Raw genomic sequence first — 26,809 nt, forward strand, 5'->3', positions numbered from 1 at the left:
TGGAAGAGAATAAAGAGTCCAGATCCACACATATGTGATTATTTGACTTATAACAGGAAAAAGTATTACGTAGTTGAAATGCATGGCCTTTTCAATAAACCATGCTATATCAATCAGATATACTTATGCAAACCATGAATCTTTATTCCCTCCTTCACACCATAATCACAAATCAATTCTAAGTAGAGTCTGGATCTAAATGTGAACAGAACAATAAAGACTTTAGAATAAAACATAGAAAATTATCTTCATAATCGTAGGATAAGTTGAGATTTATGAAATAGCTTGCAAAAAGTGTTATTCACAGAGGGAAAAATTATCTACTTGATACTCAGTCTATTTGTCAACAGTCACCATTTAGAGAGTAAAAAGGCAAGACAAAGAATAGGAAATGTATTTCAAATTTTATATATGAAAATATTATTATTTTATAATAAAAATATTGATTTTTTATTTATAAGTTGAATTGAGAATAGAAAATTCCTACAAAAAATTGGTAGAGCTTTCCTAAGTCTGGGAACCTTGAAACAACCCAATTATAGCTGTCTCCTTGAAAAGTCCCATTTTTGATCTTGCGTCTTTCAAATGGCTCTTACCAAAGGCACTGCCTTGGCCATTTAGCTCTCTGTGTACCAGTTCTCACTCATATGGGTAGCAATATGCTTCCCAGGAGCTTCCCAGGTGGCTCAGTGGGTAAAGAATCTGCCTGCAATCCCTGGGTGGGGAAGATCCCCTGGAAGATGGCATGGCAACCCATTCCAGTATTTTTGCCTAGAGAATCCCACAGACAGAGGAGCCTGGCTGGCTATAGTCCATAGGGTTGCAAAGAGCTGGACATGACTGAAGTGACTGAGCATACATGCAGGCATGCTTACCAGTATCTAACTTATTTTCCCATCCTCTTAACTCTTACCCAGCCAAGTGCATGTCTTCTTTTCTGTCTCGTACATTTTGGTCATTAAGAAATAGTCCCCAAAGCTAATTTCATCTAGTCTAAGTGAGGTGCCACAGTGCAGAATAGTACCATATGAATTATCTGGGGAGCATTAAAAAAAAAATACCAGTGTCCCAGACCCCATCTGCAGCAGTGGGACTTAAGTATCTACATTTTTTAGGCTAGCTGTGCCTACATGTTTTAAAAAGAATCCCCAGATGATTCAAACATGTAGCCAGGGTTGAAAACCTCAAGTAGAGTGAAGGCTTTACAAGATTTTAGTCTTAGTGAATCCCAAAGTCCTCCTTTTAAAATGAAATAATTGGATCAGATGACCTTAACAGTATATTACAGTTCTACACGATATGAGGACTGGACACATCCTCATGGAAAAAAATTATTTCCACTGGGCTTTCCAGGTGACTCAGTGGTAAAGAATCTGCCTGCTAATGCAGGAGATGCAAGTGACCTAGGTTTGATCCCTAGGTCAGGAAGATCCTCTGGAGTAGGAAAATAACAACCTGCTCTAGTACTCTTGCCTGGAAAATTCCATGGACAGAGAAGTCTGGTGGGCTACAGTTCATGAGGTTGCAAAGAGCTGGACACGACTGAGCACACTAGCACACACAAAAGTTAAATTATTGAATATTAATTTTCCTGTAATACAGAAATTTTTCTCAGGAAGAGGGATAGTGCTAATAAAATTATAGATAACTTCTTCCAGTTTGAAGTTAAGACTAAATCTTAGAAGTAAAAATCTGTTGATTGAATTGATAGTGCTGTGTACGTACAACCCAAATCTAGTTTTAATCCACTAGAAAATTCAGGTTACATTAGGTTTAAAGGATTAATTAGTAACTTCTAAAAGTATGTTTTCCTCTCCTGCAAAGTCAAGACAAGATTATTTAGAATTCACTCAGATTCAAGTTTGCAGAAACTAAGGAAACTATTTCAAACATGTGAATATTTAAACATTTTCAAATTTATGTTTTTGATATCTCAAAAATTTGTGATTAAATAGCCTCCTTTTTAATCATCCGTGGACTACATTTCTTCCTTTGATGAAGGAAAAACTTCTTTTACAAATGTTCTGCGGAAATACGGAGGTGGAGAACACTAATTAAGTAAGGAGTCAGAAATTGACTCCCTGCTAATTTAGGTGCGAAATGAAACTGACAACAGGAGACCTAGAGGCCAGAAAAGGAAAATCAGATTTGAATAGGGATGGTGAAGTAGATAATTTTTGTGAAATCGGGAAAGAAATAAAAGGGGGGAAAAGTTAGGAAGAAGCGAAAGAATCAGAAAAAAAGGTGATTCCTCCTTCCCTCTTTTCTATACAGAATCCAGTCTTCCTGCCTCTGAAGCACACACCACTCATCTAGTCTCTGTTATGAATATGTTGAGTACTTTCTACCTTATTTTTTTATTATGTACCTGCATGTCCTAAGTTTCTTTCCAATATTCCAAGACTTTGCAATCACAGTAGTATTTTTTAATTGCACCATCACCTTACAAGAAAACTGGACTAAGGTGGTATCTCGTGGCTTGCAAAAACATGCACTTCATCTGAATAACCTCACTATTGCTAAACAAGAATCATACATGAGTCAGTGTTGCTCTATTTGTGATCAGTCATTCACTCTGTCATCCTCTTCTTTCTTAATCAGTGATAAACAAACCAATCAGATCTTCCTTCCCTGGAAGGCTGATGGCAGGAGGGGGAAAGATGAGGAGAGTGAGAGGGAAATAAAGACAAAGACCATTTCTAGGTCCAGGGCAAGGAAAAAGCCATTTAATACTTAAAACCAATTCATCACCTAGGATAATTAGACTTAGGATGGTGGTGGTGAGGATTTGTCAATATACAAATTCCTGGGCTGCGTTTGTGATTAGGAATGCTTTCCTAATCACTTGACTAATCAGATGACTTTTGTACACAAGTCATCTGATGAGAATTCCCATTTGAGAATCACTGACGATGTTACCTGGGTATGACTCTTCCTTGCAACTTGAAAGATTTCAATGAACAATTTTTGTGTGCATGTGCGTGGGCTCTGTTTGGGGAAGATTAATGCATTATCTTTCTACTGTTATCTTTGTATTGCTATATACCCTATTTCTCACCACTCCATGTGAGAGCAATGCCTAACATAGAGCAGGTGTGACCGAAGAAAGGGAAAGAAAAGAACACAAGAAAGAGGGAAGGGAAAAGATGGGCTTGTCTCTTAGAGAAAAATACAGGAACTGAGCCACCAGCTCACACTGTGGTAAGACAGATTTTATAATCAGAAGGATGTTTGGGAAATGTTGGTTTTTGTGGAACTCACGTTATATGAAGAATATGTGGCAGGATTTGGGAGTTAGTTTCTGAGTCACTGTCTAAAGACCAGCATTGCCTTCAAATTCCCAGCATCAATGGCTGGCAGCCAATATTGGGAAGCCTTCTGCTTATTGGGCACTGGGGGACTTTCTAGACTCTGAAACAGGATTACATTTAATCCAAGAATTCTCAAAATGGAAACATTTAACTTTGGGAGGACTTAATTTACTTAGTTTGGACGGATCACATTTCACAACTATTTCAATCAAATTGACAGGTGTTTTATATGTGTTTGGAAATATAGAATTACTATAAATCTCTACAATATATTGGAACAATCTTTTTGGACAGACAGGTCCTAAATCCTGGCTTTACCACTTACCAGTTGTATGGGCTTAGGTGTCCTTGCTAAGTATATGGAAATATTAAGTAGATGAGCTGATAGGCATAGAGGATTTTATTTTTTGGTAAAAAAAAAAAAAAAAAAGGAGGGAAGAAGTTGGTACACTGGTAGAGAGACAGAAGACAGAGAGGGGAACAGAGGGCAGACAAATATGTGTTCCCAGCCAGCCCAGGGGACCATTTGTACTGCTTCTGAATTAAGAGCCGGGACAGAGGCAGGATGCTATCAGGAAACCCATATTCCCAGGAAGGGTATTATGCAACAGGTTCTGATGAAGTATCCCCCTTAATGGCTTACAGACAGTAGATATTAGAAAGGAAAGTTTAGTCCAAGAACATGAGCAAACTGATTTCCTAAGCTCATACTATACCCTCCTATAGTCCCCCAGAAACACTGAAGAGGCCTCAAGTAAGTGGTCCAAGTGTCACAGTTACACAAATCAGGACTAACAACTAGTGTTAGCATCACTTCTGCGGTCCCCACAGCCTGGCGCAAGGCCTGGAAACATTCATGTTCACATTTTACATCATAGGATTTCAAACTAGTTGCCTTCTTGCAGTCTGCATAGATTCCACTTTCTGACTAAATGAGGAAAAAATTAAGTGTGGCTTATGGTATTCAGTGTTAAATTTTACAATCTGGGTAGATGCAAGGAGATAACAGCTTGATGCTGTGTTTGACTATACCTTTCAAAACAAAAAAAAATGAAAGCTGCACTGTAGGAGCTCACATATTCCCAACTTCTGAAAAGATTGGTTAATTCAGGTTCTCACATAAAATTGACAAAGATGAATTAATCCTAGGCCAGACTTCTGCTTTCAAGAAAACCATCAGTTGTGAGTTATGTTTCTGATTTCAAATTTTGCAGCTTTCCCGAGAGGAATAATCCTCTTTTTATTGATAACTCAGGACAACATTAATACCCTGTTTGTGGGTACTTAATAAAAATAAAATAATGTGTTTTCTGTTTCCTGCCAACTTTGTCAAAAGCATGTGCTGTGACAAATTACAAGATCTATGAGATAGGAAGCAGAACAATATAAAAGCACAGCGTGTCTTGTTATATGTAAGCATTCGCCTTCCAAAAAATCTTATATTGGTAAAGCAAAGGACTTACCAAGGAAACCACCAAGGAATAATTTGAACTTGAGTAACAATTCCCTTTTCACTTTAGAATATAATTTTTATTAAAATTAACTGGTTTCAGATCACACATTAGAGTCTTTTATAGATAAACCAAGCAGAGATAGAGTAAAAAAATACATTTAAATGCATAATGTGATTAAATTATTTTCAGTAATAAAATTATAAAACTTCAACTTCCTACTTACATTAACATTTTATGATTTTCTGTGACAAAAATTTCTGATTAAATTGTTCTTCAATGAGAAATGTATAAATTGTCAAGGGTCAGATGTGAGAGATTTCTCCCCTTTACAAATATCTTCCCTTATTCCTTGGTACAAGCAATTTTAATAACATTGCAAATTCATACGAATCCAAAGTAAATCTGGAAGAAAGAGATTTCTCCACATAGCTTACCAAAACGACTAACCCTCTCCACTCCATCTATAATTGCCTTGTAGTCCAAATTTTCTTCTATTCCAACCTGTGAAAGAATGACATTCTAAAAATGGTATAAAATATTTGACTAGGTATTCATGTATCGATTAGTGAACTCCATTTTAAGTATTCCAAAGTAACGTCCTCTAAAGGCACACTTTTTTCCCACAGCAAAGTAAGAACGAATAAAACAAACACCTGATTACTTCAATTTCCAATTAAGAAAAGAATATTTTAAAATGTTACTATTCACAGTCGTTGCTGTATCACATTGATGCTCTGCAAATGGGCAAATCTCATAGTGTACAAGTATAGAGATTGGAAGTGACATTCCTAACTAAGGATGGGGAGCATGTGATTTTTTTTTTAAAAGTAATAAAGAGAATTAAAAAAAAAAAAAAAAAATACAAGAGCCCTTCTACAAAAACCTTTTTATTTTGTATCGGTGTATAGCACAATGTTGCGACAGTTTCAGCTGAACGGTGAATGGACTCAGCCATACACATACACGTGTCCATTCTCCCCCAAACTCCCCTCCCATCCAGGCTGCCACATAACATGGAGCAGAGTTCCATGTGCAACACGGCAGCTCCTTGTTGGTTATCCATTTTAAACACAGCAGAATGTATATGTTCATTCCAAAATCCCTAACTATCCCTTCCCCGCAACCCCTCCACTGGCAACCATAAGTTTGTTCTCTAAGTCTGTGAGTAAGAGTCCCCTTTGAAACATACCAGGTAAGAGGTTGTTCTCTTTGAAATGATGACCAGGTATCATTCCATTTGTGAGCCCTTCTATTTGTTAAAAAAAAACGTGCTTTGATATTCCCCATGATTGAAAAGTTAGTGCTAAATCCCTATGTGAATATATATATATATACACACATATGATTACCTCAAATAAAATGGATAAAGCTCTTAACTTCCCTTTTCCTTTAATTGCTTCTTCAAAACTTGAAAATCGGTCTGCATCAAAGCAGTAGATCTGCATCTATAAACATAATATTGATGGCTTTATTACAAAGACTTCACAAAAACTTCAGCAAAAAGACAATAAAATAATTAAATAATTTATCAGTTCAATAAGTTCAATTTGAGACATTTTATAAATGATATAATTCTATATTTTGCAAAATTTCAGAATATTTTATTAATTACATGTATACAAAGCTACATTTACTATCAATTACTCTTCAACAAAGAACAAAATATGAAGTTAGACAGATCTAGACCTGAAATTACCACTTTGAGACTGAGCAATTTTCAAATGTAATATATTTACTTTACTTTAATTTTTTGGGCTGTATTTTGAGTGGTTTGCAGGATTTTAGTTCTCTGACCAGGGACTGAACCTTCATCCTTGGCAGTGAAAGTACAAAGTCCTACTCCCTGGACTATCATGGAATTTCCAAATAAAATAAATAATCAGATGCTATTTTAATTATTTTGATGGAATTCTTTCAAATACGGTTTCAACCTTCCTTGAGTGGATGTGACCTACTTGATGGTCTGAGTTACCAGTTTTGGATATTACTGTCTTGAGCTCTACTAAGAGTGAAACCCTCAAGGAATCTCTGCTTCTACCTAAAAAATACCAAAGGAGTCCTAAATTCCTTTTTTCAAGTCTCTCCTCCTGCTGTGAGGTTATGTGTGTGTGTTAGTCACTCAGTCGTGTCTGACCCTGTGATCCCATGGGCTCTCATGGGTTCACCAGGCTCCTCTGTCTGTGAAATTCCCCAGGCAAGAATACTGGAGTGGTTAGCCATTTCCTTCTCTAGGGATCTTCCTGACCCAAGGATTGAACCCAGGTCTCCCACACTGCAGGCAGAGTCTTCCCTATCTGAGCCACCTTGTTAATTTCTACTTCAGTCCATACATCTATGATAGCCTTCACTCTCTGATAGGTTGATGTTCCTCGTGTCATGGGCTTGGAAATTAGATACAGGTAGTTTAAAGATGTAACTAAGGTAAGAACAGAACCCTCAGAGATGATTAATGTGCAGTGAGGGCTGTGATCAGAGAACTAATGGGTGTGAAGCAGAAGAAAGCAGTGTCTCCTGTATTGGGTAGTCACCAAAACCTTTCAGCCACCCTGAAGCATGAATGATTCTAAAGCTGGCAAATGAGAAGGCAGAAGAGAAGTGTGTTCAAGTCAGAGGGTCCGGCTAGGAAAAGCCTACAGGCAAGAAAGTATGAGAAGTGTGGAAAACTGAAAGTGTTAGGATTTCAGCTGAGCACATGTGAGAAGAGAAGAGAGATATGAGACTGGAGAAGTGGGCAGGGGTCACAGCAAGAAGGACTGTGAGGTAGTCCCAGCAGTTTGGGCCGGAGGGCAATAGAAAGTCCTTGATGGGGGGGCAGGGCTAAGGGGTAGGGGTGGCCAGTGGAAGGGATTAAGACTGGAGAGAAACTAGCTTCAGGGACATCCAAGTAAGAGACTAAGATGGCTGGAACCTTTTTCTGACCTCACACATCATTTAGGGGCAGAACTGAGGAGATGATTATAGGATGTGAGAGGCCAGGAAAAAAGAGCAATCAAGGATACCCTCTAGTTTCTCCACTTGCACAATTTTTTTTTAAATGTTTCAGTAAATTATTTTATTTGAGAATGACCTAGCTATTCAATAAACTTCCATCACTTAATTTAGCACAACTCAAGAAACCAAAATCTGGAGAGACAATTTATTATTTTTTTTCTTGGAGTATAGTTGCTCCTGCTTGCACAATTATATGGTGAGTGTTTTAAAAAATAAACAACAGGGAGCTCCCTGATGGTCCAGTAATTAGGATTCAGGGCTTTCATTGCTGTGGGCTTCAGTTCCATCCCCACTTGAAGAACAAAGATTCTGCAAAGCACATGGTTTGGCAAAAAAAAAAAAAAAATAAATAAATAAAATAAAACCCATTAATGTTTACAAATTGAATAAAAAGAAACAACAAACAAATGACATCTCTGAGAGATGATTTGAGGGGCTTCTAAATAAGAAAAATATATGAGGTTTAGTACACAGATTCTGTACAATTTTACTGAATCATGGCTTGTGTTATTTTTAGGGTTTTCTTGATTTTCACCTCTGTTCTAAGGAGTACTGTGAGAGAGCTAAACTCTCAGAATTGAGAATGTTACCTGTTTAATGAGTTGATTTTCATATTTCTGACAAACAAGATTTGATAAATATACTTTTCTTTAAGGATATTTAAGAAATTATAAGCCACACATTTGAATGTGTTTATCCACATTATTTTTTAATCCTTTATTAAGTAACTAACTCATTTTATTTTTATTATCAATAAATGCTTTGAATTATAAAAGTAAAAATACAACTTTAACACAGGCAATCTAGAAAATATGAGAATTTTAAAGGAGAAAAGGTAATAATGCCATCACCCAGAGAAAATTACAATTTATGTTTTCTTGGTTTCCTTCCATTATTTTTACAACAGTAATAATTCAACCTTTCATTTAACCCTCCTAATAACTCTACAGAGAAGTGTTACTACTATTAAGTCAATTTCACAGATGAGAAACAGAAGCTTAGGGAAATTAAATAATTCATACAATGTCATGTCATATAACTACTAACTAAATGTGAAGCCAATATTCAAGCCTCGTCGGTTTGACTTAGACTCTGGACTCTCTCTAGGCCATTAATTAGTTTCACACTTTACAAAATTTAGAATAATAACACTGTATATACTATTTTACCTTCTGCTTTTTAAAAGCATTCATATCTTATGACGAACCTTTTCTGTTAAATAAATCATTCTAAAACAGGATTTTCACAAGATCTATAATAATCCATTGTAATGTAATCATTTCCTTTTGTTTCAACTTTTATTATTGTAAATAAGTCTTTGCCTCCAAATTTTTGAGTATGTCCTTAATTATTCTTTAGACTAAATTGCTATAAATTGAAATGTAAGTATTGAGAATAAAACATCTAAAGTTATTGATAAGAACAAGTGAAATGCTTCCCAGAAAGTCTTGCCAATTTATACCTTCTCCAGACATGTGTGAAAGTGTTCACATTTTTAATTGTATATTACTATGCATTATATTTATTTGCTGATTTTAAATTTGAAACATTTTATCACTTTAATTTGAAGTTTATTGATTTTTTAGTAGTTGAAGTTTCCCTCTTTTTTCCCTAATGGGCTATGGGAAGAATTTCATTCATTCATTCACTCATCAATATTTACTAATCATCTATAATATAATGTGATACTCAGCATTACTAGAAAGTGGAAAATCAACTATAGATCTTATATAGCTCAGTCCAGAGAGAAATGCAGATATTAACCAAGTAAACAAAATATAACTGTATAAATTACAAAGGAATCAAATTATATGTTAAATGAAATCCCAGTGACTTAGAAAATGAAATAGTAAGTAGTGGGACTACTGTCTTACCTCTAATGGAAATTTTTGCCCTTCTAAACTATGTTCTGATCCATCAGATGACATATTGCATTTTCCCCAGTGAAAAGCTATCTTGCTTGCTTTGAACACTGTTTCTGAAACCCCTCCACTGAGACGGTAGTCATTAGTGAGATTAATTTCCACTTGAAAAAAAAAAACACAATAAATTGACATCTAAGTTTTTGAAAATCAAAATTACAAGTTTAAATTTTAAGGTACATTAAGAACATAATGTATTTGATAAATTTAAAAAATAAGCTACATATTTTGAAAGCTGAACTTTGTAACTGCATAATATACTTAATGTATCCTACTGCCACAAGTGTAAAATAAATCCAAGACCTTAACTGCCATACAACACTTAAAACAAGAGACAGGCAGTTCACCTACCCTGTGGGTAGCCTACGTTTTTTTTGTTTGGTGTCCAAAACCCTGCTCCTCTAATGCCTCACATGGTGGAGAGGGGACAGTTAAAGCGAGAAGGAACAGAAGACTGGAAAGGAAAGGTCTTTTCTCCAACCTTCTCATGTTCCTGTTTCTCTTCCTTATTAAGCTGCTGCTGCTTTTGTCCCATCTCCTTACGTTTCCAAGCATCACCCCAGGCTTCATCAAGTTTCAGAATTTCTGTCCTAGACTGTGGCAAGGAAGGCGGGAGACCTTTTCCTTTTGAAGGGGTTTTAGCCATCTCATGTTTGAAACCTGGCTGGCAAGTCTCAGAATCTTAAACTCTAGAGATCCCTAGCAGATACCATCTACTATCTGTATTTTAGGAGTCATCTGGGGATTAATGATTCTCTTGAGAGTTTAATGCAGGATTTCAATGTCTCTCAGTCAGATTTAAATAGTCTTTGTTTCATTGGGCAGAAATCACTTTTGGCATTTGGAACTGAATCCAACATACTGCGCAGTGTAAAGACTTCTGAGTAAAACATAATTTCTAGGCTGCATTTTTTTTTTCAGCAGACACAGCTAGTTAGAGATATACATTTTCATGAATAATAACAATAGCAACAAATGACAATAATGGTCAACATTCATTTATCACTTATGACATGACAGGCATTACATTACTTTACATGTATTAAATATTTGATCCTACACAATAGAAGGTGATACCATTACAATCCCTATTTTACAAGATAAGGAAATTGGTCACAGCAAGGTTAAGGAACTTGCTCAAGGTTCCACACTGTGCTTTAAATGGCCAGAATTGAACCTAGAAAGTGTGGCTCTAAAGATTAAGTGCTTGACCACACTCCACCAAGAAGAATGAAGCAGAGATTACATGCTTTACTTCTTTGTAACACCCACTAAAACTAGTAATTAAAATGTCTAACATTTAGGACAATATACTATTATATATTTAATTAATAATACATTATCAGTTCAGTTCAGTCGCTCAGTCGTGTCCGACTTTTTGCGACCCCATGAACCGCAGCACGCCAGGCCTCTTATAACATATAAAATTATTCATTCAACAAATACTTATTGAGTGCTTATTATTTGTCAAGCACTGATCCAGAAAAATTCCTACCTTCACAGAATTTAAATTACAATATTCACACAATTATATTAGCAAAATATGGAAAATAGAGAAAAATATCACTTACAATAAAATCACCCCAACATGGCTACTACTATAGTGAATATTTTTTCTAATCTTTTTCCCATGAGTATATTTGCTTTTACATAACTTGTTGATATACATACAATTTCATTTAAAACATAACATCAGAAAAAAATGCTAGCTTTTGTAAACTTCTATTTGTTGCTTACTGGAATTTTTATGACATAATTTGCATACTAAGAAAAAAAGCTTTATTAGAGAGTGCTTCCTAAGTATAGTATATAATTTAAAACTTTCTATCTAGAAGGACCAATAATTTCTTAAAATTCAATTATAGTAGATTGCTTTTTTCACATCCAAATATTGAACATAATATACAACTGAGTAGAAAAAATCAAATAAAATGCACAAGAGAAAGAAATCCTGATTGACTAAGTGATTAACCAGTGATAGAGTTATTAAGTTAATTAGCTATATATTATGTTATCTTTATCAGCTCTTCCTGTGGAGGCATCTTTATTGCTATATTACTAGAGAACATTATGACTTTGGTTATTTAATTGTTTGTACACATTTCTAAAGGTCTAAACTTCCAATTTTCTATTTGATTTCTTGTACCCATAGTTTCTATCCAGTTCATACTACATACATCATTCAAAGAAAAATTTAATGAAAATAATCTAAACACATTCTAAGTCTGATAAACATATTAAAGTCAGAAATAAAATGCAAGTATTTTACCTGTTTTCCCAGTGTTATGAATGAATGTGTTTTCCAAAGATGTTTTATCCCAATCCTGAAATTTAAGTTTCTTCAGATTCACATTTACTTGTGTAAGATCTTCATCAATATTGATAGGAGACTGTTTGGGGCTATTACATGTTGGATATTTCTTTCCCCAATTTTTTTGATTCAGTGCTCCTAGAGGAAAAAATGGCAATAAGTTTGGTTTTTAAATAATTATGCAAAAGCTAAATTTTATGTTTATAAAGTAGTTAATGTTACATAAAAATAGACAGAACATTGGGAAAAACTGAGACATCTTTAAACCTATTCTTAAGAGCAATTACAATTGGTCTCTGTATTCACGGGTTTCACAACTGCAAATTCAACCAACCTCAGAGCAAAAATATTTGGGAAAAAACTCCAGAATGTTCCAAGGAAACTTTAATTTGCCAAGTGCTGACAACTATTTACATAGCATTTACATTGTATATGCAACTGTTTACACAGCATTTATATTGTATTCAGTTCAATTCAGTCCCTCAGTTGTGTCTGACTCTTTGAGACCCCATGGACTGCAGAACGCCAGGCCTCCTTGTCCGCCAGGCCTCCTTGTCCGCCAGGCCTCCTTGTCCGTCACCAACTCCTACAGTTTACTCAAATTCATGTCCATTGAGTCGGTGATTCCATCCAGCCATTTCATCCTCTGTTGTCCCCTTCTCCTCCTTCAATCTTTCCCAGCATCAGGGTCTTTTCAAACGAGTCAGTTTTTCACATCACCTGGCCAAAGTATTGGAGCTTCAGCTTCAATATCAGTCCTTCCAATGAACACTCAGGACTGATCTCCTTTAGGATGGACAGGTTGGATTTCTTTGCAGTCCAAGGGACTCTCAAGAGTCTTCTCCAACACCACAGTTCAAAAGCATCAATTCTTCAGCGCTCAGCTTTCTTTATACTCCAACTCTCATATCCATACATGACTACTGGAAAAACCATAGCCTTGACTAGACAGACCTTTGTTGGCAAAGTAATGTCTCTGATTTTGAATATGCTATCTGGGTTGGTCATAACTTTCCTTCCAAGGAGCAAGCATCTTTTAATTTCATGGCTGCAGTCACCATCTGCAGTGATTTTGGAGCCCCCCCAAAATAAAGTCTGCCACTGTTTCCATTGTTTCCCCATCTATTTGCCATGAAGTGATGGGACCAGAGGCCATGATTTTATAGTTTTCTGAATGTTGAGCTTTAAGCCAACTTTTTCACTCTCCTCTTTCACTTTCATCAACTGCTCTTTAGTTCTTCCTCACTTTCTGCCATAGAGTGGTGTCATCTGCATATCTGAGGTTATTGATATTTCTCCTGGCAATCTTCATTCCAGGTTGTGCTTCATCCAGCCCAGCGTTTCTCATGATGTACTCTGCATATAAGTTAAATAAGCAGGGTGACAATATATAGCCTTGACGTACTCCTTTTCCTATTTGGAACCAGTCTGTTGTTCCATGTCCGGTTCTAACTGTTGCTTCCTGACCTGCATACAGATTTCTCAAGAGGCAGGTCAGGTGGTCTGGTAATCCCACCTCTTTCAGAATTTTCCACAGTTTGTTGTGATCTATACAGTCAAAGGCTTTGGCTTAGTCAATAAAGCAGAAATAGATGTTTTTTTTGGAACTCTCTTGCTTTTTCAGTGATCCAGTGGATGTTGGCAATTTGATCTCTGGTTCCTTTGTCTTTTCTAAAGCCAGCTTCAACATCTGCAAGTTCAATACTTGCAGAAGCTGAAGCCTGGCTTGGAGAATTTTGAGCATTACTTACTAGCGTGTGAGATGAGTGCAATTGTGGAGTAGTTTGGACATCCTTTGTCATTGCCTTTCTTTCAGACTGGAATGAAAACTGACCTTTTCCAGTCCTGTGGCCACTGCTGAGTTTTCCAAATTTGCTGGCATATTGAGTGCAGCACTTTCACAGCATCATCTTTTAGGATTTGAAATAGCTCAACTGGAATTCTATCACCTCCACTAGCTTTGTTCTTAGTGATGCTTCCTAAGGCCCACTTCACTTCACATTCCAGGAAGTTTGGCTCTGGGTTGTGAAGATGTTTTTTGTACAGTTCTTCTGTGTATTTTTCCCACCTCTTCTTAATATCTTCTGCTTCTGTTAGGTCCATACCATTTCTGTACTTCACTGAGCCCATCTTTGCATGAAGTGTTCCCTTGGTTCCCTAATTTTCTTGAAGAGATCTCTAGTCTTTCCCATTCTATTGTTTTCCTCTATTTCTTTGCACTGATCATTGAGGGAGGCTTTCTTACCTCTCCTTGCTATTCTTTGGAACTCTGCATTCAAATGGGTATATCCATCTTTTTCTCCTTTGTTTTTTGCTTCTTTTCTTTTCACAACTATTTGTAAGGCCTCCTCAGAAAGCCATTTTGCTTTTTTGCCTTTTTCTTGAGGATGGTCTTGATCCCTGTCCTCTGTACAATTGAGCCACATTGTATTAGTTATTATAAATAATCTAGAGATGATTTGAAGACTATGGAAGCATGTATATAGGCGATATGAAAATACTACACCATTTTATATAAGGGATTTGCACGTCCACAAATTTTGGTATCCGAAGGAATCCTGGAACAATCCCTCTCTGATATTGAGAAACAACTGTATTCCTAGATTTAGATTCTGGGTTTTAATATGGTACATCATGAGAACAAGAGAAGGGGTCAACAAGACCCTTGTTTAGCCATCACACTCTTACAAATCCACAGAAAATCCATTTGTCTTATCAGATGTTAGTCCTAACCCAGGGGTCTAGATTAAAACATGTCCAGTTGATAGGAGTTAGATTATGATCTGACTTCCTTAGCACTCTCCACAGGGTGAAGGTGGACGCTGTAGACTATATGTCATCCCAGCCATTGACTGATTTGGTTTAATTTCCATTTATGTGTGTGTTGTGTGTTAGTCACTCAGTCGTGTCTGACTCTGCAATCCCATGCAATCCCACTCTGTAGCCAGCCAGGCTCCTCTGTCCATGAAATTCTCCAGGCAAGAATACTGGAGTAGATAGTCATTCCCTTCTCCAGGGGATCTTCCTGACCCAGGGATCAAACCCCAGTCTCCTGCATTGCAGGCAGATTCTTTACCATCTGAGCCACCAGGGAAGCCCAAATTTCCATCTGCTCAGGGTCTCATTTATATAAACATAATCATCTGGGCTATCTTTGAAATATCTCTTTCTTTTCCCTCTTTTCTTTTTTTCTGGTCATAAAAGTTAACAGACTTTGTTGTTTAACAAGAAGAAAAATAAAACAGGGCTTTCCAGAATTTTGTTTACTGTAAAGTGAATTTTCATCTGTTCCACAGGAAGAACAGTCCTCTCAACCAAAATTGCCCTGTAATTTTGCCTTTATTTCAACACTACCTGAAGCCATAAACCATCTCTCATAACCTTACCTCACTGGATATTAACTAAAGTACCCACGAAGTGCTAAGAATAGGTATGTCTTATTTAATGTTCATTTATTAAAATACAGGAAATGTTGCAGATCCAAGTCTCAACCTTTTCTCTGGCTAAACTCTAGCATTTCTGCAGCCATTCCATGAAAGAGAATGCAGCACCATTTTCAGCTTCTTCCTTTCAAATGCTTTTCTTTTTGAACATGAGTATGGGTAAGGCCAAGATTTTAGACTATTGATGTTTAGAGAAATTATAAGAAAACATACTATCCATACAACTCTAGTCTATACCATCTTTTTGGGATAAGGCAATCAGAGAGGATGACTTTCACACAAGCTGTCATTGTGTGCTAAAGCTCATTTTGCATAATTTAACCCAGGAAAGAAATAATAATTAATCACACCATGGAATTGCCTGCATAGCCTGGGAAAATTAGGCAATTCATCTCCTAGTGAGGCATTCACCAGAATCAATAATAGGTGCTGAAAACTTATTTTGTTTTAAAATCTTAGCTCTAAGCTTAGAGTGCTTGAATACAATATGCTTTAAATATGCACAGTGATGCACATTTTGGCTTCTAGGAACAACTTTAAAGAATTGAGTAATAATACTATGTTAATTTCACTGTAAGGAACATTGGCATGGAGACAAGAAAGCACTGCTTGTTTTACTCATGTCATTGTAAGCGAAACAAGAGAGAGAAACTGCGGTATGAATCAATAAAGCTCTTCCTATTAAATTTTTAAAAACAGTACAATAAATTCTGAGCACACTTAGGAAGAGTCTGATAGTTGTGATGCATAGAAACACAAAATTTTAAGTCCCTAGTAACACTGAATACGATTTATAACCTGTTTTGTCCATAATATTTTGTGCTCATCTTTATGTGGATTCTAACTTAGCACATCCATAACTGAACACTTGATTTCTGCCCTACTGGTTAGTGCCTCCTACGTTCACTGTCGTTCATAAACACAGAAGTCATCCTCATGCCTCTGTTTCCTCCTCAGCAAGCCCTTTGGGATCTACCTTCAAAATATTTCCTTAATTAGGTCGTTTCTCATCTCCACTGTTAGTGCCCTAGTCCAAGCTACCCTCATTTCTGGCCTGAAGTCTTGCTGTTCCACAAGCAGCATCACCATCAACTAGGAGATTGTTAGGAGAGTCAGGTCTCCACTGCAGCTTCACCAAGTCAGAATCTACATTTTAACACAATCTGCAGGAGATTCATATACACATTAAATTTTACAAACAATGACTTAGACATATCCAGTAGTCATGGATGTGAGAGTTGGATCATAAAGAAGGCTAAATACTGAAGGATTGACGTTTTCAAACTGTGGTGGTGAAGAATACTTTTGAGAGCTCCTTGGACAACAAGGAGATCAAATCAGTCAATCTTAAAGGAAATCAACCCTGAACATTCATTGGAAGGACTGATGCTGAAGCTGAAGCTCCAATACTTTGGCCACCTGATGAGAAAAACCAACTCATTGGAAAAAGACCCTGTTGCTGGGAAAGATTGAGAGCAGGAGGAGAAGTGGGCAACAGAGGATGAGATGGTTGGATGGCATCATACACTCAATGGGCATTAGTTTGAGCAAACTCTGGGAGACAGTGAAAGACAAGGAAGCCTGGCATGCTGCAATCCATGGAGTTGCAAAGAGTCGGACATGACTTAGCAACTAAACAACAATAAAGTGACCCATGTCTACCATGAGATAATACAGGTTAAGCTACTAAATTTGTAGTAATTTGCTGTGTGGCGTAAGAAAACTAATGCAATCTGTAGCTAGTCATCTTTTAAAGCACATGTTTGATTACATAACTCCTTGACTTGCTGCTGCTGCTGCTGCTGCTGCTAAGTCGCTTCAGTCATTTCCGACCCTGTGAGGCCCCATGGACGGCAGCCCATTAGGCTCCCCCGTCCCTGGGATTCTCCAGGCAAGAACACTGGAGTGGGTTGCCATTTTCTTCTCCAATGCATGAAAGTGAAAAGTGAAAGTGAATTCGCTCAGTCATGTCCGACTCTTAGCAACCCCACCGACTGTGGTCCACCAGGCTCCTCCATCCATGGGATTTTTCCAGGCAAGAGTGCTGGAGTGGGGTGCCACTGACTTAGGTCCTTCCAATGCATTTTCATATTAGAATAAAATATATAGACTCTTTCCCAGGGCTGACAGACCCTGTATGATGTCACCAGTCACATCCACTCGGATCTCATTTTCTGCCACTCTGTGGTGATGACTCTCTAATCCAGCCACACTGACTTCTTTTCTGTTCCTTAAGCATGAGAAGCCTCGGGGCTTACCACTTGCTGCCACTCACTTTCTGGAATCTTCTGCCCCATTTGTTTGCAAGGCTTCTTCTGATCAGGTCTCTGCCCAAATGCATCTCTTTAGAGAGAGGCTTTCTCTAAACAATCTGTATAAAATACACTTCCCTTCCTCAGCAATTCTCAATCACTTCTCCTATTTTATTTTTCTTCTCCTAAGTTACTAACTGGGGCTTCCTAAGTAGTGCTAGTGGTAAAGAATCTGCCTGCCAATGCAGGAGACATAAGAGACGTGGGTTTGACCCCTGGGTGGGAAAGACTGCCTGGAGCAGGGCATGGCAACCCACTCCAGTATTCTTGCCCGGAAAATCCCATAGACAGAGGAGCTTGGTGGGCTATAGTTCATGGGGTCGCAAAGAGTTGGACATCACTGAAGCGCCAGCACAGCACAGCACAAGATACTAATTATGTTTATTTATTTGTTTCCACACTCTAGCATCTAGAGAAAAGCCTGGCACATGGTAGGTATTCAATAAATGTTTGTTGAATGACTGAATCAGACAAAAAAATGTTATATTAAAAACATTTTTTTAATATATATTTTAAATAAAATGTCTTTCATTTTATTAGTCTGAGCTCACAGGGGTCTAACATAGGATGAAAATAAGAAAAAAAAAAGAAAGAAAACTGACCAACTAAAGAACATTTCTAAATTCAACTGTAGGCCACATCTACCTGTCTGTTATATGACAATTTTGTTGAGTAGTCCCAACTAAACTTCTGCTAAAGGATCTCAAGAAAGATCTGATGTCCACACTGGGTGTTGTCTGACGGTATATGATCCCAAGTCACTGGATTATGTTTGAAGTGCATCAAATGACTACACTGAGTGTGGACTCAGTTTAAATCACCTACTAGCTCATCATGCCAACTACAGCATAGGTTCAGGAAGACTCCTTAATTTCTGTGATTAAAAGACAAAAGAGTGAGAACAGGGAAAAGAAAATTTGTCAGTGAAAAGGCTGTAAAACAGAAAAAGTCCAAAAATATGACCTTGATGTTATTTTTGCAATGGACTCTGAAAAAAGGATGTTTCAGATACTCATAAGTAGAAATCCAGGAAAAGAAAATTGTGTTAAAATTGTGCACAAGGATGAAACATAAATCAAAGAAGCATTAAATATACTTTAGCTGTTTTGATAATGAAGCAATATTTAACCCTATGCTTAAATATTATTTTTAAAATTCCCAAATTAATGTTTTTAATTTTGCAGTTGGAGACTGCAGTCCATGTAGTAATTAAAGCCAGGATGATGTATCCAAGAAAGCAGGTGTACAGAATTGATTAGAACTATACTGTATCACTTGAGAGTTATTAACAAATGTTGTGAAGGAAGAAATTAGGATATGCATTGTCATTGCAGCAGAAGATCAGCACGGTGATTTACCCATCAGGAGGACTGCAGACTACTAAATGACAGCTCTGGAGAATTAAATTATTCATTCACATAGTCGTCCATTCTTTCATGCATTTATTGACTCACCTGAATTAGTGCCACCCCTATGAATTTCCTGTGCTCACCTCTACTTGAGCACTTCACAGACTGTCTGTTGTTTGTCAACTTATCTATCATATCTATATCTTATCACCAAACTCTGAGTCTGGCACACGGTAGACACAAATTAAGTGCTTGGGCAATAAACTTTGAACACCAAGCGAATATATCCAGTATTTACATCCTATGCACTCTTGATTCCAAGCAGAATGGAAAGCAATTGTAGGCTCTGTAGGAAATATGCATGAGTTCAAGTTTGTTTGATCCTTGTTTATTCTTTCATTCCAGAAGGTTGGGAATGTGTTCAATAAAAAATAAGACAAGTGCATAAAGGAGTAGATGGGATGAAAGAAGGTAAACACGGTTATCAACGCATGCAATGCAGGTTTTGAGGGACAGACAGAATCCAGAAGGCAGAGGGCAACTGAGAGCATGTCTGCTTGGGAGATGAGCCTGAGCAAACTCACTGTGGGAGAAAAGTGCAGGCAATGCTCAGAGAGAAGTGAGGAGGGAGTGAATGCCTCTTTACCGAGGGAGACTGAAAGGCAGGCTGTAATCAGATGTAGTTAGGGAGGCCAGTGGGAGGCACTGAGGCTTTGGAACACTAAGGAGCTCACTGTTGCCTCATCAGAGAGGTTGAACTGGCAGGAATGCAGGATGAGCAGGAAGAGGGAGGCTGCATAATGAGTGGACACTTCCACTGGCATCTTCTATGTGTCTTCATCTGATTTGATAAAGTTAGTTGCTCTGTTGTATCTGACTCTTTGCAACTGCATGAACTATATAGCCTGCCAGGCTCCCCTGTCCATAGAATTTTCCAAGCAAGAGTACCAGAATGGATTGCCATTTCCTTCTCCAAGGGATCTTCCTGATATAGGGATTTAACCCAGGTCTTCAGCATTGCAGGCAGACTCTTCTCTGTCTGAGCCACCAGGGAAGCCCAATCCCAGTGCAATGGACTGAAGGTTTAAGTCCCTCCAAAATTTATATGTTAGAATCCTACTCTCCATGTGATAGCCTTTGGAGGTGGGGTCTTTAGGAGGTGATTAGGTCATAAAGGCTCTGACTGACATCAAGGATTAGTGCCTTTATTAAAGAGACCCCAGAGAGATCCCTCGCCCCTCCTAAATATGAGGTTACAGTGAAAAAACAGTGATCTAAGAAGCAGCCCTCACTAGATACAAAGTCTGCTGGTGCCTTGACCTTTAACTTTTGGTTCTTCAGAACTGTGATAAATAAACTTCTGTTGTTTATAAGCCACCAGTCTATGGTATTTTGTTGTAGAAGCCTGAATGGCTAAGATAGCCTGGATCTATTTGGAATACAGTATGTTTCTGTTTCTTGCTCATACTGTAATTTCACAGAACCTTTCTTAGAACCTGGCACTTAAGGCCTAAATAAATATTTCCTGAATGAACAATAGTTCAAGAAAATATCTATAGTTACCTGTACTTCAATATCTTTGTACTATATACCTTCTAAATAGGAGCACATTCTAAAAAACATTTTGTGTAGGAAAGTATTTATTACTCCATCAGTGTCCAGCATAAAAATATCAACTGGGGAAAAATAGAGTTTAAAATAAAGAAGGGTGAGTAAAATACCAATGCATACTTTTTAATATTTGAAAAGTGAGAAAATGATGAAAATGAAAATCAAAGGAAAAAAAATCTTTGTTCCCCTCTTTTTTACACGATTCTTGAGTCTAATCTTCCAGTATCAGAAAAGTTAATAAAATAATTAAAATATAGTATAAGGCATTCAGCAAAGATCCACTGAAATTCATATAAACATGATTTAAAATCCCAATGTTTATTTCTTTTCAAGGTTACCATAAATTACTGATATTTAACAAGATTTGAATAACAGAAGACTTGGAACTGATTCTTTAAAAATCAAGATATTGTTAAGAAAAACGTATACTGCTTTTAATCTTAATGGATTTCTTGTCTAGTCCAGATTTTGATGTAAGAAAACATTTGTGCCTGTACATATTTACATATAAAATATTATTAAGAGGAAAATATAAATGTAATATTAGAATGTAGACTACAATAATGATTGTGGCATTAATGCAAGTAACTGCTTTGAATAAACTCCTCTCAAGATTCCATATGCCATAAATCAAAGCTTTATAAAGTACACTGGACTTGCTTCATAGGTACTAACAAATACACCAAAAGCTAAATGTGTAAGTCACTGAAGTAGCACAAAGTTATCAGCAGTGAGATGTCATAGATTCAAATTTCAGTTTATTTAAATACAGAAATGAAGTAAATCAGTGTTACTTTCAATAAAAATATAGCATATAACTGTACTCCAGCAAAATGGATAAATATATTTAGGTATGTAAACACTTTTCAGATGATATAATCAGCTGCTTTAGAAAGTGGGTTTCCTCAAAGATAAGAAAATAAACTCCCAAAGTACTGAGCCAACAGTCATTGAGTGATTTCATGTCACACCAGTAAATATCTTCACATAATTTGAAAGCAAAGGAAGAAAGATGTCCGAGGTAACTTTCCATGTTGAGAAGAAGAATGAGGATGTATTTTTATAAGCATAAATCGGCATGCCAGCTTATGGTTTTGGTTAAAGAGAGGTTTCCAGAGCTAGAGAGATCAAAGCAGTTGGCAAATATAAATTATGGTTGCTATTAAAAATGTGCTGAAAGCAGATAAAATGCAAACAATTTCAGCATGACACGTTGTTTAGTCAGGACGGCATTTTCCATTATTATCTGCCCTAATGGGATGCTGACATTAGGGCAGCAGAGAAGCTTTGCAAGCCTGGCAGATACATCCAACTGACAGAGGGTTACAAATGTCAGGGAAGGTACTTATCAATTTATACAGGAAAAGGCTAGCACAAGATTTCCTTAAGGACTATATTAAAGAAGATTATTAGCTAATGCTCAGTAAAAATAAATACAGGGAGTGATTAGAAATTTACTTCCAAGTTACTGTCTAAAATTTTATGACTTTTTCTTCTTTAGAAGAGAAGCAAAAAGCAAAGGAGAAAAGGAAAGATATACCCATTTGAATGCAGAATTCCAAATAATAGCAAGGAGAGAAAAGAAAGCCTTCCTCAATGATCAGTGCAAAGAAATAGAGGGAAACAGTAGAATGGGAAAGACTAGAGATCTCTTCAAGAAAATTAGAGATACCAAGGGAACATTTCATGCAAAGATGGGCTCGATAAAGGACAGAAATGGTATGGACCTAAGAGAAGCAGAAGATATTAAGAAGAGGTGGCAAGAATACACAGAAGACCTGTACAAAAAAAGATCTTCATGACCCAGATGATCACGATGGTGTGATCACTCACCTAGAGCCAGACATCTTGGAATGGGAAGTCAATTCTTAGTGATGCTTAGGAAGCATCATTACGAACAAAGCTAGTGGATGTGATGGAATTCCAGTTGAGTTATTTCAAATCCTAAAAGATGATGTTGTGAAAGTGCTGCACTCAATGTGTCAGCAAATTTGGAAAACTCAGCAGTGGCCACAGGACTGGAAAAAGTCAGTTTTCATTCCAATCCCAAAGAAAGGCAATGCCAAAGAATGCTCAAACTACCGCACAATTGCACTCATCTCACACGCTAGTAAAGTAATGCTCAAAATTCTCCAAGCCAGGCTTCAGCAATATGTGAACCGTGAATTTCCAAATGTTCAAGCTGGTTTTAGAAAAGGCAGAGGAACCAGAGATCAAATTGTCAACATCCGCTGGATCATGGAAAAAGCAAGAGAGTTCCAGAAAACATCTATTTCTGCTTTACTGACTGTGCCAAAGCCTTTGACTATGTGGATCACAACAAACTGTGGAAAATTCTGAAAGAGATGGGAATCCCAGACCACCTGACCTGCCTCTTGAGAAACCTGTATGAAGGTCAGGAAGCAACAGTTAGAACTGGACATGGAACAACAGACTGGTTCCAAATAGGAAAAGGAGTATGCCAAGGCTGTACATTGTCACGCTGCTTACTTAACTTATATGCAGAGTACATCATGAGAAAAGCTGGGCTGCATGAAGCACAAGTTGGAATCAAGATTGCCAGGAGAAATATCAATAAACTCAGATATGCAGATGACACCACCCTTACGGCAGAAAGTGAAGAAGAACTAAAGAGCCTCTTGATGAAAGTGAAAGAGAGTGAAAAAGTTGGCCTAAAGCTTAACATTCAGAAAACTAAGATCATGGCATCCGGTCCCATCACTTCATGGGAAATAGATGGGGAAACAATGGAAACAGTGGCAGACTTTATTTTTTTGGGCTCCAAAATCACTGCAGATGGTGACTGCAGCAATGAAATTAAAAGACGCTTACTCCTTGGAAGGAAAGTTACGACCAACCTAAACAGCATATTAAAAAGCAGAGACATTACTTTGTCAACAAAGGTCCATCTAGTCAAGGCTATGGTTTTTCCAGTAGTCATGTATGGATGTGAGAGTTGGACTATAAAGAAAGCTGAGCGCTGAAGAATTGATGCTTTTGAACTGTGGTGTTAGAGAAGACTTTTGAGATTCCCTTGGACTGCAAGGAGTTCCAACCATTCCATCTTAAAGGAGATCAGTCTGGAGTGTTCATTGGAAGGACTGATGCTGAAGCTGAAACTCCAATACTTTGGCCACCTGATGTGAAGAGCTGACTCACTGGAAAAGACCCTGATGCTGGGAAAGATAGAAGTCGGGAGGAGAAGGGGACAGCAGAGGATAAGATGGTTGGATGGCATCACCGACTCAGTGAACATGAGTTTGGGTAAACTCTGGGAGGTGGTGATGGACAGGGAGGCCTGGCATGCTGCAGTTCATGCGGTCGCAAAGAGTTGGACACGACTGAGAGACTGAACTGAACTAAACTGAATAGCCAAATAACAATGTTGTGATAATTTCAGGTGAGCAGTGAAGGGATTCAGTCATATATTAACATGTATCCATTTTCCCCCAAAACTCCTCCTTTCAGGCTGCCACATAACACTGAGCAGAGTTCCCTGTGCTATATAGTACGACCTTGTTGGTTATCCATTTTAAATATAGCAGTGTATACACGTCAACTTTACTAGTTTGGAAAAATCTGAGATAAACAAAAATCTCAGAGAATAATAACAATAAAAATTATTGCTCTAAAATGTAATAATGGCTCAGTGGTAAAAATCTACCTGCAATGCAGGAGACAAAGGAATCGCAGGTTCCATCCCTTGGTCAGGAAGATTCCCTGGAGGAGGAAATTGCAACCCACTCCGGTATTCTTGCCTGGAAAATCCCATGGACAGAGGAGTCTGGCGGGCTACAGTACATAGAGTTGCAATGAGTCGGACGTGACTGAGCACACACACGTGCACAATGTAATAAATAGCTTAAGTTTTTCCAGACCACAGAAAAAAAAGAAACAAGATGAAGAAGATCTGAGGACAATGACACAGTAGAATATTATTACTCTGAAGATAAGTAATCACAACCTGATAATATGTGGTGGGTATAAATGGAATCAATGTGCAGAACAAGGAGCATGGTACTCACAGTGAGTCACAATTAACTAGTGCTTTAATCTGAAAATGAAATGAAGCCTATAGAGAAGGCAAAAATAATTGAAATAAGGCAGGAAATTGTGCAGGGTACAAACCAACACAATAGAACTGAAGACTAAAAGCAGGATGCCATTTCAAGGATTTAGGAATGTTTAAATGATTTTTATTTGAAAGTGAGAAAGAACTGAAAGTGCAAGTGTTAGTTGCTCAGTCGTGTCCAACTTTGTGACCCCACGGACTGCAGCCTGCCAGGCTCCTCTGTCCGTGGAATTCTCCAGGCTCTGAAGAAGACTGGAGTGGGTAGCCATTCCCTTCTCCAGGGGATCTTTGTGACCCAGGGATCAAATGCAGATCTCCTGCACTGCAGGCAGATTCCTTACCATCTGAGCCACCAGGGAAATGAAAAGGGGAGAGAGGCAAAGGATGACTCCCAAGATCCTGACTGGAGCACACTGGGGTGTATCAGGGTACCTGTGCCACCGATAGAGAGAATGGATGGGAAGAAAGACTCTGCACCTGGATTTGGATCTGCAGACTGAGATTTCCATGGAAGTTGGTTAGGCAATCAAAAATATGAATCTGAGAGGCATTAAGAAGTCTGGACCACAGACAGGTACTGGGGAACACAGCATGAGAGGACAATTTAAAACCATGAACATGGATGAAATACTTCAACTTAACAAGCAAGAAGATTAATGATAAGACAGTGAAGAGTATTAACATTTAGGGAGTCCAAGGGAAGGAGGAAGTACCCAAAGAAATTAAGAATAAGTGGCCTGAAGGAGAATTGCAAATTTAGAAGAAAACCTTATCCTGAAAGTCAAAGAAGGATGGCTGCAGCAATGAGAGATTATCGCAAAGTAAACATCACACACATTAGAAAGCCCACAGGGTCATGACTGAAGAACAACTATGGGAGTGAGTTATTTCTTAACTCCAAATCCTGTATTTCTAGAATAAAACTATTTAAATGACATGGTGGATCTGAAATTTAGACTACAGTAGGCAGAAGATAAAATTAAGATGACAGAGTAGCATCAAAAAAGAGTTTTTTAACGCTTGTTATCAAGTAAGAAGACAGGGCAGCATACAAAGACTGATGCAAGCATGAGGAATGCTTTTTTTTAAAGACACAAATTTAAGCATGCATATATAAAGAGGTCAAAGAGTTATTACAAGAAGGAGCTTGAATAATGTGAGGTCCATGATTGAGGTCTCCCTAAGGGAGGAAGGTAAACTATGGATGGAGGATTATAGCCTGTGAGAGGAAAAGAAACATTTTTAAAAAATCAAGGAAATATGGATTTGCAAACAAGCGCAGTGGCACCCTATTCCCCGTACTCTTGCCTGGAAAATCCCATGGATGGAGGAGCCTGGTAGGCTGCAGTCCATGGGGTCACTAGAGTTGGACACGGCTGAGCGACTTCACTTTCACTTTTCACTTTCATGCATTGGAGAAGGAAATGGCAACCCACTCCAGTGCTCTTGCCTGGAGAATCCCATGGACAGAGGAGCCTGGTGGGCTGCCGTCTATGGGGTCGCACAGAGTCGAACACGACTGATGCGACTTAGCAGCAGCAGCAGCAGAGACAGAGGAATAAAAAATCTAATGGTTCAAACCACAGAGCTTCAGGTGTGGAGTAGAATCTCATCCCATGGAAGGAAAAGAGGTTGGTAGTTGAGCCGACTACGGTTCAATCACACGGCCATCATTTATAGGCACCATTCACTTGAGGCTCAGTTGCTTTCTCTGTCACAGGAACAATAATCTCTTTCTCTCACACTGTGCAAATTAAATGAGATAATACATGTAAATATGCTGGCAGATAGCATGAATTTCCTTCACCCTTGTCTTTATTTTCTCAGGAAAACTGGAACCAAGATACAGTGGCAGTGGGAGAGATACAAGAAAGAGAATGGGCTTGAGGAAACTTGTGGAAAGTGAAATTGTGGCCATTCAAGACTGATGGAAAACACTGAGGGCTCCACTGGTGCAGGCAACCACGAACTTGTCAAGGCAGCACTGAAAAGTGTGTTCGTGCGGGTTTTTGTTTTTGGAAAATTAGTATTCC

General features: G+C 37.8%; 1 protein-coding gene across 2 annotated transcripts in view; it reads right to left on the bottom strand.

Moving 5' to 3' along the window:
• The window catches only part of PTPRZ1 (protein tyrosine phosphatase receptor type Z1), a 208,595-nt gene that overhangs the window by 79,023 nt on the left and 102,763 nt on the right, over nt 1–26,809 (bottom strand). For both annotated transcript variants that reach the window (XM_070368777.1, XM_070368778.1), the window contains exons 3-6: nt 11,948–12,127; nt 9,631–9,782; nt 6,115–6,210; nt 5,200–5,266 (exon numbers count right to left, since the gene is read on the bottom strand). In XM_070368777.1, coding sequence (XP_070224878.1) covers nt 5,200–5,266; nt 6,115–6,210; nt 9,631–9,782; nt 11,948–12,127 — 495 coding nt within the window. The remainder of the gene's footprint in view (nt 1–5,199; nt 5,267–6,114; nt 6,211–9,630; nt 9,783–11,947; nt 12,128–26,809) is intronic.

Source organism: Bos mutus, chromosome 4, assembly GCF_027580195.1.
Source record: "Bos mutus isolate GX-2022 chromosome 4, NWIPB_WYAK_1.1, whole genome shotgun sequence".
NCBI classification, from domain to species: Eukaryota; Metazoa; Chordata; class Mammalia; order Artiodactyla; family Bovidae; genus Bos; species Bos mutus.